Below are 13,904 nucleotides of genomic sequence, written 5' to 3'. Positions count from 1 at the left end.
ACGTGCTATCCACGACGTCCTCAGCTTCGCGAATGCTCCAGTATGTATCCACTCGCAGCTCCAGCGCCGCAATGCGGTCTGTCAGTAGCTGCAGCTGGATACACTTCCCGCACACATGGTCGTCAGGGACAAAGTGTCCCTGATTTCCCACATAGTGCAGGAGGAGCAAACTACGGGGCTGGGCTGTCCTGACATGACTTACCCTTCAATTAATTTAAATTAAATCAAAACCACCAATTACATTGTATACTCAATGGCGCTTGTTTACCTACTATCCCCGCTGCACCACAAAGACCCTAGAAACTATAAAACACAGAATTTAAGCTTGTAAAAAAGGAGAAAGAAATACTCACCAACCAATCACGTACCTGCTTTCTGGTGACGTCACGCTTCGGTTAATTTTTACTTCTCTCCTCTGCTGTTGGATTGGTTTTAAACTGCCGGGCTCTGCTCACGCTCTCGGGCCTCTCTCTTTTAAACTGCCGGGCTCTGCTCACGCTCTCGGGCCTCTCTCTTTTAAACTGCCGGGCCCTGCTCCCGCTCTCGGGCCTCGCTCTTTTAAACTGCCGGGCCCTGCTCCCGCTCTCGGGCCTCGCTCTTTTAAACTGCCGGGCTCTGCTCCCGCTCTCGAGCCTCTCGGGCTTCACTCTTTTAAACTGCCGGGCTCTGCTCCTGCTCCCTCGCAGGTCCGCTCTCAAGGGTTGCACTAGAGGGTACAGAGGAGATTTTTTTAAATTCGTTTCTCAGATGTGGGTGTCGCTGGCAAGGCCAGCATTTATTGCCCATCCCTAATTGCCCTCGAGAAGGTGGTGCTGAGCCGCATCCTTGAACTGCTCCAGTCCGTGTGGTGAAGGTACTCTCACCGTGCTGTTCGGGAGGGCGTTCCAGGATTTTGACCCAGTGACGATGAAGGATCGGTGATATACTTCTAAGTCAGGATGGTGTGTGACTTGGAGGGGAACTTGGAGGCGGTGGTGTTCCCATGCGCCTGCTGCCCTTGTCCTTCTGGGTGGAAGAGGTCGCGGGTTTGGGAGGTGCTGCTGAAGAAGCCTTGGCGAGTTGCTGCAGTGCATCGCCACTTGGTTCTTCTGAGTGCGGGAGGCTGGGGGGGGGGGGGGCAAGGTTGACGAACATTTGTGCTGACCCTTGACCTCCCTTTCCCCCGCTCCCCAGTGCAGACCAGGATAGGTTGCACATTCCAGCTGCACACAGTGGGGGTGCTCAGATGATCCTGGCCTGGGATGCAGTTGGGGAGACTGCAGTTAGCCTCAGTGTCCATTGTGGCTCAGTTGGCAGCTCCCTCACCTCTGAGTCAGAAGGTTGTGGGTTCAAAGTCCCACTCCAGAGACTCGAGCACATAAAGCTAGGCTGGCACGCCAGTGCAGTGCTGAGGGAGTGCTGCACTGTCGGAGGTGCCGCCTTTCGGATGAGACGTTAAACCAAGGCCCCGTCCGCGCTCTCAGGTGAACGTAAAAGATCCCATGGCACTATTTCGAAGAAGAGCAGGGGAGTTCTCCCCGGTGTCCTGGCTAATATTTATCCCTCAACCAACATAACAAAAACAGATTATCACATTGCTGTTTGTGGGAGTTTGCTGTGCGCAAATTGGCTGCCGCGTTTCCCACATTATGACACTCTGAAAGTACTTCATTGGCTGTAAAGTGCTTGGAGACATCCGGTAGTCATGAAAGGCGCTATAGAAATGCAAGTCTTTCTTTCCTTCTTTCTTTCAGTGCCCTGGGCTCCTGCTACTGATCACTGTCCAGTCACCCCCAGCAGCAAAGGCCGAGTCTGCAAAGGGGGCTTGATTTTGTCTGTGATGCCCCCCAAAGTTGAATAGGTGGCCAACAATCACTGCAACCAGTGACTATGGAACTGTATCCCAGTGCCTACCTGCCCTTTACAATCGAGGGGGTGAAACTTGAATGACAATGAATAAAACTAAAAATCACAATTTATCTCGCGCCTGAAACTGAGTCAAATGTTCCAAGGGGCTTCACAGGAGTGTTAGCAAACACAACCTGACCCCGAGACACATCAGGAGATATTTGGCAAATCACGAAAAGCTTGGTCAGAGAAATCAGCATTAAGGAGCGTCTTTAAGCAGGAAAGAGAGGCGGAGAGGTTTAGGGAGGGAATTCCAGAGCTTAAGGCCGAGGCAACAGAAGGCACGGCCACCAATGGTGGAGCGATTAAAATCAGGGATGCACAAGAGGCCAGAATTGGAAGAGCACAGATATCTCGGATGGTTGTGGGGCTGGAGGAGATTACAGAGCTAGGGAGGGGGTGAAGCCATGGTTGGGGGGGGGGGGGGGATTTAAAACCAAGGATGAGAATTTTGAAATCGAGGCGTTGCTTAACCAGGAGCCAACGTAGGTCAGTGAGCACAGGGGTGATGGGTGAATGGGACTTGGTGCCAGTTAGGACACAGGCAGCAGAGTTTTGGATGACCTCAAGTTTACATAGGTTAGAACATGGGAGGCCAGCCAGGAGTGTGTTGAAATAGTCAAATCTAGAGGTAACATAAGAACATAAGAAATAAGAGCAGGAGTCGGCCATACGGCCCCTCGAGCCTGCTCCGCCATTCAATAAGATCACGGTTGATCTTCGACCTCAACTCCACTTTCCCGCCCGATCTCCATATCCCTTGATTCCCCTAGAGTCCAACAATCTATCGATCTCAGCCTTGAATATACTCAAAGACTCAGCATTCACAGCCCTCTGGGGCAGAGAATTACAAAGATTCACAACCCTCTGAGTGAAGAAATTCCTCCTCATCTCAGTCTTAAATGGCCGACCCCTTATCCTGAGACTGTGACCCCTAGTTCTAGACACTCCAGCCAGGGGAAACAACCTCTCAGCATCTACCCTGTCAATCCCCTTCAGAATCTTGTCTGTTTCAATGAGATCACCTCTCATTCTTCTAAACTCCAGAGAGTATCGGCCCATTCTACACAATCTCTCATCATAGGACAGCCCCCTCATCCCAGGAATCAAACTAGTGAACCTTCGTTGCACCGTCTCCAAGGCAAGTATATCCTTCCTCAGATAAGGAGACCAAAACTGTGCCCAGTACTCCAGGTGTGGTCTCACCAAGGCCCTGTACAATTGGAGCAAGACTTCCTTACTCTTATACTCCAACCCCCTTGCAATAAAGGCCAACATGCCATTTGCCTTCCTTATTGCTTGCTGTACCTGCACGCTAGCTTTCTGTGTTTCTTGCACGAGGACACCCAAATCTCTTTGAACACCAACATTTGAAAGTTTCTCACCATTTAAAAAATATTCTGTTTTTGTATTCTTCCTACCAAAGTGAATAACCTCACATTTCCCTACATTACACTCCATCAGCCACCTTATTGCCCACTCACTTAACCTGTCTATATCCCTTTGCAGAGTCTTTGGGGGAGAAATTGAGTCACACCCCCTTTGGCCGAAATTGAGTGGTAGCACCCCAAGAGGGAAGTGGGGTGCTACTGGAAGTGCCCCGCCTCCCTTTTGGGGCGCTGTGAGGGAATATCGTGGCGCTACGTGCTGCAGCGCCATGTACTGCGGCACATCACGCCGCGATATTTCAGGCCTTCCTCCCCTTCTTAAAGGGGACATGCCTTGCGCAGCGCGACCCGGGGCACAGCTGGGCCACCGGGAATCAGAGTGCCGGCAAAAGAGCCCAGCACTCAAGAGAAGTGCTGGGCTCATGGAGCGCAGCTGGCACTCCGCGGGGGGGCGGGAGGTCAGGAGGCCGGGGACCACAGCGGAGGCGGTCAGCAACAAAAATGGCCACCTGGCACCTCGCCTTTAAATAGCACCACCCCGGCCGTGGGTAGGCCCCCCCTGACCCTGTCGGACATAGCATCCAGCGGTAAGTTAGGGGGTGCTACCGAAGATCGCGGACAAGGCGCGAGCGGGGCGCTGCGCACGGCGATGGCGTCATCGCCGGCGGTGCAGGGCAGTAATGGTTACTGCCGCCACTAACCTCCCACTGAATTTCACGGGATGCGTTGACGGCACCTTCAGCTGCCTAGGCCCTAAGCTCTGGAATTCCCTCCCTAAACCTCTCCTCCTCGAAGATGCTTCTTAAAACCTACCCCTTTGACCAAGCTTTTGGTCACCTGCCCTAATATCAACTGGCCTACTCCTGCTCCTATTTCTCATGTTCTCCTTATGTGGCTCGGTGTGAAATTGTGTTTGATTAGGCTCCTGTGAAACGCCTTGCGGCGTTTTACTACATTGAAGGCGCTGCATAAATGCAAGTTGTTGTTGCCAACTGCTGACTGAGGCCATGGGCGGCGGCCATTTTGTGCCCACCCGGCGGGCGGCGGCCATTTTGTGCCCACCCGGCGGGCGGCGGCCATTTTGTGCCCACCCGGCGGGCGGGCGGCGGCCATTTTGTGCCCACCCGGCGGGCGGCGGCCATTTTGTGCCCACCCGGCGGGCGGCCCCTCCCTTCCCCCCTGTGAAAGGCCAGTGCTCGATGTGGGTCTGCACCAGCGGGTGGTTGAACTTGCGGCCGATCAGCCTCTTGGTGTTGAAGACGGTGTTGATGCCACCTGGTTTTTGGCGGGGTGGCCGATCAGGCGCTCGCTGCCGGTGACGGCCCCGGAGCTGGGCGCGGTGCGGTTGCCCTGGTCGCTGGCGATGATCTCCACCTTGCCGGGCTGGAAGACGCTGACGCACGAGTCGGTGGTGTCCGGGTCGATGGCGGTGACCGAACCACAAGGTGAGCTGAGGTGACCGGGGACCGGGGCTCCAGTGATCGGCCGCCGGGCGGCTGCCCGTTTCCCCGCTCGAGCTGTTTACAGCGCCGTTTGGATTTGGGTTTTCCCGCCCCGCGTCGGCCAATCAGAACGCCGCCTTTGTCCAGCCCGGGCACGTGGGGCAACGACGTAAACCAGGGTGCGGACCAATCGGAATACGTCCCGCGTTGGTTCCCCCCCCAACCGGGCCGCCACGTGAGCCGATGACGCCGGCGTCCAACTCGGACCAATCAGAAGACGGCGCGGTGCGGCGAGCCTGATTGGAGCGGGGGGCCAGGCGCCTGATTGGAGCGGGGGTCAGGCGCCTGATTGGAGCGGGGGGCCAGGCGCCTGATTGGAGCGGGGGGCCAGGCGCCTGATTGGAGCGGGGGGCCAGGCGCCTGATTGGAGCGGGGGGCCAGGCGCCTGATTGGAGCGGGGTCCAGGCGCCTGATTGGAGCGGGGGGCCAGGCGCCTGATTGGAGCGGGGGGTCAGGCGCCTGATTGGAGCGGGAGCCAGGCGCCTGATTGGAGCGGGGGGCCAGGCGCCTGATTGGAGCGGGGGGTCAGGCGCCTGATTGGAGCGGGAGCCAGGCGCCTGATTGGAGCGGGGGGCCAGGCGCCTGATTGGAGCGGGGGCCAGGCGTCTGATTGGAGCGGGGATCAGGCGCCTGATTGGAGCGGGGGGCCAGGCGCCTGATTGGAGCGGGGGGCTAGGCGCCTGATTGGAGCGGGGGCCAGGCGCCTGATTGGAGCGGGGGGCTAGGCGCCTGATTGGAGCGGGGGCCAGGCGCCTGATTGGAGCGGGGGCCAGGCGCCTGATTGGAGCGGGGGCCAGGCGCCTGATTGGAGCGGGGGGCTAGGCGCCTGATTGGAGCGGGGGCCAGGCGCCTGATTGGAGCGGGGGGCCAGGCGCCTGATTGGAGCGGGGGGCTAGGCGCCTGATTGGAGCGGGGGCCAGGCGTCTGATTGGAGCGGGGGGCCAGGCGCCTGATTGGAGCGGGGGGCCAGGCGCCTGGATCTCCAACTGCCGGCGGGGCGAGACCTGAGCGGGCAGCCCGGGTCCGGCCCCTGAAGCACAGACGGTGCCGGTGTGTATTTCCTTTTTATTTATATCCCCGGCCACGCTTCTGTCCGCTATATATATATTTATTTAAAAAAAACCCTGATAAAACTCTCTGTCCGCCTCCCCTCGCTCATTGGTGGATAGCTCAGTATCAGTCAGTGCACGCCAGCGACGTCGTGACGTTACAGGGTGGGCGGTTGGAGCAGGCGGGAATTTAATTTAATTTAAATCTCCTGTCAGCCTCCTCTGTCCCCAATCAGCCGGCGCAAGTCCCGCCCCTCGGGCTCCCTGATTGGTTGGAGGACCCGCCGCCGGCTCGCTCCTCCAGCCCCGCCCCGCTCGCTCCCTATTGGTCGGAAGCTCCCGTCAATCAGGCCCTGGGCCCGGGTCACGTGTACCTGGAGCGAGCTCCGCTGGGGGCCCGGATCGGCGGACTCTCAGGTTTGGATTCCCCTTTATTCTCTCCCCTCCTCTGATCTCAGTCGGATCTGGGGGAAAACTCACTTTCCCTCACTGATTGCGGCTCTTCACCAACACCGACTTTACAAAGAAAGCCCCGCGCGGCAGCCTGGAGCGCAGGGGGCCCAGCGCGCAGGCGCGGGGGAGGATGATTGACAGGGGCCCAGGGTGTGTGCTGAGCATGCGCGGTGCGGGCCGGGCGCCTGTGGAGCAGGAGAGGGCGGGGCCATGGGGCGCATGCGCGGGGTCAGCCACAACTCAGCGCGGCGGCCGGAGCGCTTTCTGGAGCGCGGGGGCTTGTGGGCATTGCAGCCGCCATTACTGTGAATCAATCACCTCTACTACTCCTTGTGGTAGTGAGTTCCCCATTCTCACCATTCTATGGGTAAAGTCATTTCCCCTGAATTCACTGCTGGACTTTTATATTTATAGCCCCTTAATTAGGATGAGATTCTGTTAAGCTGACCAGTATGTTGTTGTACTTTGTCTTTCTGATGAATGAAATATTACTGAGCCCCTGTACCCGTGTTATGGGATAATAAAGTGCCAGACAAGTAAAGGCACAACGTCTGGGTGTGAATCTAATAATAACCTCATGGACCGTATAGGTGTGATAACCAGACGGGCTTGTGGTTATAGTCTGGTCACAGATGGACTAAATTCCCTGAATTAGCAGGAGTTCAGGAGGCGGTCAACAGACGGGTCCAAACAATCCCATTTCCTGAGCGGTAACCAAGCTTGTGTATAAGAACAGGCCACTTAAGGTGTTGTCAGTTGAAACAGACTCGAGAAGATCGCGCGTGAATCCACTGTACTTCTATTCTCCAGATTGAGGGAATTATCACTATAATATATCTACTAAAAGCAGAAATTTGCAGGGCTGTGAGGAAAGAGCAGGGCAGTGGGACTAATTGCATCGCTCTTTCAGAGAGCCGGCACAAGCATGATGGGCCGAAAGGCATCCTACTGTGCTCTATGATTCTATACCATCAGCTACTCTCTGCTCACAAGTACTGAGAGAACAGGGAAGAATCTTTAAATCCAGCCCAGTTATTGGTGGCTCTTAACATTAACAAGCCCCAGTTGCCTGAATTAACATGGTTCAGTCCTGGATGTGATTAAAGGCATCAGAAACAGTGGAATTGACCCACCGCAGTCACAATGTGGACACTCTGGTGTGTCAGCGGGTGGGATACACCAGGGAATCCCTTTCCACACACTGAGGTTGACTCTAATGATCGGGAGTCCTAGGGTTTCAGATACCAGATAATCAAGCTCACAAGAACACAAATTGTCGCTCCAGGCTTTATTAAGAGCGCTGCATAACACAGATCGGGTGATAATTCAATAAATGCATCTTCCCCCTCACCTCCCCTTTCAGCATTCCAAAGGGACTGCTCCCTCCGCGACACCCTGGTCCACTCCTCAATCACCCCCAACAGCCCTTCTCCTTCGCCTGGCACCTTCCCGTGCTAGCGCAGGAGATGCAACGCCTGCCCTTTTACCTCCTCCCTTCCCACTGTCCAGGGCCCCAAACATCCCTTCCAGGTGAAACAGTGATTTACTTGTACTTCTTGCAATTTAATATACTGTATTCGCTGCTCACGATGCGGTCTCCTCTACACTGGGGAGACCAAACGCAGATTGGGCGACCGCTTTGCAGAACACCTCCGTTCAGTCCGTATGGGTGACCCTGAGCTTCCGGTCGCCTGTCACTTTAATTCACCGCTTCACTCCCACTCTGATCTCTCTGTCCTCGGGCTATTACATTGTTCCAATGAAGCTCAACGTAAGCTCGAGGAACAGCACCTCATCTTTCGATTGGGCACTTTACAGTCTGCCGGACTCAACATTGAGTTCAACAATTTCAGGTAATTATCCCTGCCCCCATTTTTCATGCAGTATGATTTTTGCCATTCCCATTTGCAACATTTTAGCTTTCCTGCCTTTCAAAAGTACAGGATGTTCTTCAATTCCTTCCTCCCCTCCTAACCCCCCCCCTGTCTCTGCACCTGCTTAATATCTGTTACATCTCCAGCTTTTTCCAGTTCTGATGAAGGGTCCCAGACCTGAAACGTTAACTCTGTTTCTCTCTCCACGGATGCTGCCTGGCCTGCTGAGTATTTCCAGCATTTTCTGTTCTTTTAAAAAAGCAGTTCGTTTTTAAATTGATGAAGCAGAAACAAAAAACCCTCTGGAGCAAACACTTATGAGTAAAAATACTTTTCTCTCCCTGAATTAAATTTAAAATATTAATTTCCAGCGTTTGTTATTATTAATTTCAAGCACTTTTAGAGAAATATGGGTGGGGGTTCTCTTAAAGGGACAGGCGCTCTTTTTTTCTGGGTGATTTTCATTAAAGGGACCGTGTCCCCCTGGATAACCGATTTTAAAGGGACAGCGTCTCCCTTTCTATATAATGTATATGTAAGAGACTGACATTTAAAGTAGGGCAAATCCCCTGCTCCCGTGAGTGCTTGGCGAGAAATCAGGTGCTGTTTGCACTCGCTCACTCCCAATGTTCTGCGCAGGGACAGAAAGCAGAGAGTAGTGGTGAACGGTTTCTTTTCAGACTGGAGGGAGGTAAACAGTGATGTTCCCCAGGGGTCGGTATTAGGACCAATGTTCCCTCTTTTTTTTGAGGTGCGTGGCCCCTTTAACGGGCTGCACGGCCCATTCAAATTTCCGCGCATGCGCGATTTTTCCATTTATAGGGCGGTGTGCCGGCTGCGTGGGACCTCCAGACCGCTGCGTGGCCGCGCAACTTAACGTGAACATTGATTTGGACCACTGCTTTTTTTGATATATAGCAATGACCTGGACTTGGGGATCCAGGGCAAAATTTCAAAATTTACAGATGACACGAAACTCGGAAATGTAGCAAACAATGAGGATAGTAACAGACTTCAGGAGGATGTAGCCAGACTGGTGAAATGGGCAGAAACGTGGCAGATTAAATTTAATGTAGAGAAGTGTGAAGTGATTCATTTTGGTAGGAAGAATGAGGAGAGGCAATATAAACTAAATGGTCCAGTTTTAAAGAGGGTGCAGGAACAGAGAGGCCTCGGGGTGTATGTACACAAATCTTAGAAGGTGGCAGGACAAGTTGAGAAGGCTGTTAAAAAGCAAACAGGATCCTTGACTTTATTAATAGAGGAATAGAGTACAAAAGCAAGCAGGTTATGCTAAGCCTTTATAAAACACTGGCTAGGCTTCCGCTGGGCACCACACTTTAGGAAGGATGTCAAGGCCTTAGAGAGGGTGCAGAAGAAATTTTCGAGAATGGGACCAGGGATGAGGGATTTGAGTTATGTGGAGAGACGGGAGAAGCTGGGGTTGTTCTCCTTAGAGCAGAGAAGATTCCGTACTGTATCATTCTATGATGCTATTCTACACAGACACACACACATACAGTCAGACAGACAAACATACACAGATACTCACAAAAATACAGACAGACATATACACAGATTTTTTCTGCATGTAAAGTTAAGGCACATGGGATTGGGGGCAAGCTATTGACTTGGATAGAGAACTGGTTGGCAGACAGAAAGCAAAGAGTTGGAATAAACGGGTCTTTTTTCGAGTGGCAGGCAGTGACTAGTGGGGTACCACAGGGATCGGTCCTTGGACCCCAGCTATTCACAATATATATTAATGATCTAGACAAGGGAACTAGATGTAATATCTCCAAATTTGCAGACGACACAAAGCTGGGTGGGCGTGTGTGCTGTGAGGAGGATGCCAAGAAACTACTGGATGATTTGGACAGGTTAGGTGATTGGGCAGTTGTACGGGGCCTTGGTGAGACCACACCTTGAGTATTGTGTACAGTTTTGGTCGCCTTATCTGAGGAAGGATGTTCTTGCCATGGAAGGAGTTCAGCGAAGATTCACCAGGCTGATACCTGGGATGGCAGGAATGATGTATGAGGAGAGATTGGGACGATTGGGCTTGTACTCGCTGGAGTTTAGAAGAATGAGAGGGGATCTCATTGAAACTTATAAAATTCTGACAGGACTGGACAGACTAGATTCAGTAAGGATATTCCAGATGGTCAGGGAGTCCAGAACCAGAGGTCACAGTCTAAGGATAAAGGATAGGCCATTTAGGACAGAAATGAGGAGGAATTTCTTCACCCAGAGAGTGGTGAACCTGTGGAATTCTCTACCACAGAAGGCAGAAGAGGCCAATACATTAAATATATTCAAGAAGGAGTTGGATATATTTCTTAAGGCTAAAGGGATCAAGGGTTATAGGGAGAAAGCAGGGACCGGGTACTGAATTTGGATGATCAGCCATGATCGCTTCGAATGGCGGAGCAGGCTCGAGGGGCCGAATGGCCTACTCCTGCTCCTATCTTCTTTGTTTCTATGTTAACATTCTCAGCACCTGGTGTCAAAATCAAACACTCCCAGGGCAGGTACAGCACGAGTTAGACACAGAGTAAAGCTCCCTCAACACTGTCCCATCAAACACTCCCAGGGCAGGTACAGCACGGGTTAGATACAGAGTAAAGCTCCCTCTACACTGCCCCATCAAACACTCCCAGGGCAGGTACAGCACGGGTTAGATACAGAGTAAAGCTCCCTCTACACTGCCCCATCAAACACTCCCAGGGCAGGTACAGCACGGGTTAGATACAGAGTAAAGCTCCCTCTACACTGTCCCATCAAACACTCCCAGGGGAGGTACAGCATGGGTTAGATACAGAGTAAAGCTCCCTCTACACTGTCCCATCAAACACTCCCAGGGCAGGTACAGCATGGGTTAGATACAGAGTAAAGCTCCCTCTACACTGCCCCATCAAACACTCCCAGGGCAGGTACAGCACAGGTTAGATACAGAGTAAAGCTCCCTCTACACTGCCCCATCAAACACTCCCAGGGGAGGTACAGCATGGGTTAGATACAGAGTAAAGCTCCCTCTACACTGTCCCATCAAACACTCCCAGGGGAGGTACAGCACGGGTTAGATACAGAGTAAAGCTCCCTCTACACTGTCCCATCAAACACTCCCAGGGCAGGTACAGCACAGGTTAGATACAGAGTAAAGCTCCCTCTACACTGTCCCATCAAACACTCCCAGGGCAGGTACAGCACAGGTTAGATACAGAGTAAAGCTCCCTCTACACTGTCCCATCAAACACCCCCAGGGCAGGTACAGCATGGGTTAGATACAGAGTAACTCTCCTGCTACACTGTCCCGTCAAACACTCCCAGGGCAGGTACAGCACGGGTTAGATACAGAGTAAAGCTCCCTCTACACTGTCCCATCAAACACTCCCAGGGCAGGTACAGCACAGGTTTGATACAGAGTAAAGCTCCCTCTACACTGTCCCATCAAACACTCCCAGGGCAGGTACAGCACGGGTTAGATACAGAGTAAAGCTCCCACTACACTGTCCCATCAAACACTCCCAGGGCAGGTACAGCACGGGTTAGATACAGAGTAAAGCTCCCTCTGCACTGTCCCATCAAACACTCCCAGGGCAGGTACAGCACGGGTTAGATACAGAGTAAAGCTCCCTCTACACTGTCCCATCAAACACTCCCAGGGCAGGTACAGCACAGGGTTAGATACAGAGTAAAGCTCCCTCTACACTGTCCCATCAAACACTCCCAGGGCAGGTACAGCACAGGGTTAGATACAGAGTAAAGCTCCCTCTGCATTGTCCCATCAAACACTCCAGGGCAGGTACAGCACGGGTTAGATACAGAGTAAAGCTCCCTCTACACTGTCCCGTCAAACACTCCCAGGGCAGGTACAGCACGGGTTAGATACAGAGTGTCAGCCGTGGCTCAGGCAGCAGCACTCTCTCTCCTCTGAGTCAGAAGGTTGTGGGTTGAAGTCCCACTCCAGAGTCTCGAGTCTAAAACTCTGTGCTGCCCCTCCAGTGCAGTGCTGAGGGAGTAAAGCCCAGTGCAGAGTAAAGTTCCCTCTGCACTGCTCCACTTGTCTCAGCAGCGGGAGCAGCAGGCGGTGGAAGTCCCGCCCCGCGGACACCCCGATTGGTTGGAGGACCCGCTGCCACCTCAGTCCTCCAAGCTCCGCCCACTCTCTCACTATTGGTCGGCGCTCCCGTCAGTTCCCGTCGTGGAGTTGATGACGTGCCCCAGTCCGGCTCCCTGCAGAAGACAAGGGGCTGCGGCCGCTCAATCCGCTGCGCTCGGTGCCGGGAGGGCGCTGGGATGGTGCGGTTTGTATTTTCTTTTTATTTAGCTCCCCGCTCGCGCTTCTCTCCGCTATAAAACAAAAACCCTCATTAAACTCACTTTCCGCCGGTGACCCGGACACTCGCGGTTGCCCGGGCCTTCCCCAGAATCTGAGGCACTGCACAGGCGCGGTAGCGGCTCAACTTCCGGTGCGGGGCCCGGCGGCGCATGCGGAGTAGGGGGAGGAGGCGGGGCCTGTTCAGAGGGGGAGGATGATTGACAGGGGCCCAGGGTGTGTGCTGAGCATGTGCGGGCCGGGCGCCTGTGGAGCAGGAGAGGGCGGGGCCATGGGGCGCATGCGCAGGGTCAGCTGCAACTTTAGAGTCACAAAGGGACCGAGTGTATTCAGATCTCTCCCTTCCTCTTCTAATTTCCTGTAAAACCAGTTTATAAAAGTCATCACTGAAAGTACATAGAAACATAGAAGATAGGACCCGGGCCCAGGGCCTGATTGACGGGAGCTTCCGACCAATAGGGAGCGAGCAGGGAGGGGCTGGAAAAGCGAGCCGGCGGCGGGTCCTCCAACCAATCGGGGAGCCCGAGAGGCGGGACTTGCGCCGGCTGAGTGGGTCAGAGGAGGCTGACGGGAGATTTAATTTAAATTAATTTAATTTCCCGCCTGCTCCAACCGCCCACCCTGCAACGTCACGACGTCGCCGGCGTGCACTGACTGACACTGAGCTCTCCACCAATGAGCGAGGGGAGGCGGAGCCTGGAGGACCAACCGAGGGGCTTTGGTCCTCCAATCAATCGCGGCGAAGGAGAAGGCGGGACCTGGGATCGGCCCGCCGCCATTTTGTAAAGGGGCCTGGTCAGAATCTGTGATCCTGGGAAAGTTTATTTTTAATGTTCCTTTCACATTTTACAGTTCAAACTAATTTTATTTTACAGAAGATACTTGTTTTAAACATAGAAGATAGGAGCAGGAGTAGGCCATTCGGCCCTTCGAGCCTGCTCCGCCATTCAATGTGATCATGGCTGATCATAAAAAAAGCAGTTCGTTTTTAAATTGATGGAACAGAAACAAGAAACCCTGTGGAGCAAATGTGAGTAAAAATATTTTTTCTCCCTGAATTAATTTTTTTAAATATTAACTTTCTGCATTTTTAATTATTAATTTCAAGCACTTTAAGAGAAATATGGGAGTGGTGGGGGTTCTCTTAAAGGGACATGCGCTCTCTTTTTCTTTGTGATTTTCATTAAAGGGACTGCGTCCCTGTGGATGACTGATTTTAAAGGGACAACGTCTCCCTTTCTATAATGTCTATGTAAGAGACTGATATTTAAAGTAGGGCAAATCCCCTGCTCCCGTGAGTGCTTGGCGAGAAATCAGGTGCTGTTCGCTCTCGCCCCCTTCCAATTTTCTGCGCAGGGACAGAAAGCAGAGAGTAGTGGTGAGCGGTTTCTTTTCAGACTGGAGGGAGGTAA

General features: G+C 53.2%; 1 protein-coding gene across 1 annotated transcript in view; it reads right to left on the bottom strand.

Moving 5' to 3' along the window:
- Positions 1-13,904, bottom strand: part of LOC147091935 (uncharacterized) — a 162,128-nt gene that overhangs the window by 15,618 nt on the left and 132,606 nt on the right. Inside the window, exons 4-5 of the mRNA XM_085976645.1 lie at positions 4,520-4,658; positions 369-447 (exon numbers count right to left, since the gene is read on the bottom strand). Coding sequence (XP_085832771.1) covers positions 369-447; positions 4,520-4,658 — 218 coding nt within the window. The remainder of the gene's footprint in view (positions 1-368; positions 448-4,519; positions 4,659-13,904) is intronic.

Source organism: Somniosus microcephalus, unplaced genomic scaffold, assembly GCF_052327205.1.
Source record: "Somniosus microcephalus isolate GS21.2 unplaced genomic scaffold, FLI_Smic_1.0 unresolved_chr3, whole genome shotgun sequence".
In the NCBI taxonomy this organism is placed as follows: domain Eukaryota; kingdom Metazoa; phylum Chordata; class Chondrichthyes; order Squaliformes; family Somniosidae; genus Somniosus; species Somniosus microcephalus.
This window is presented reverse-complemented; position numbering and strand designations above follow the sequence as displayed.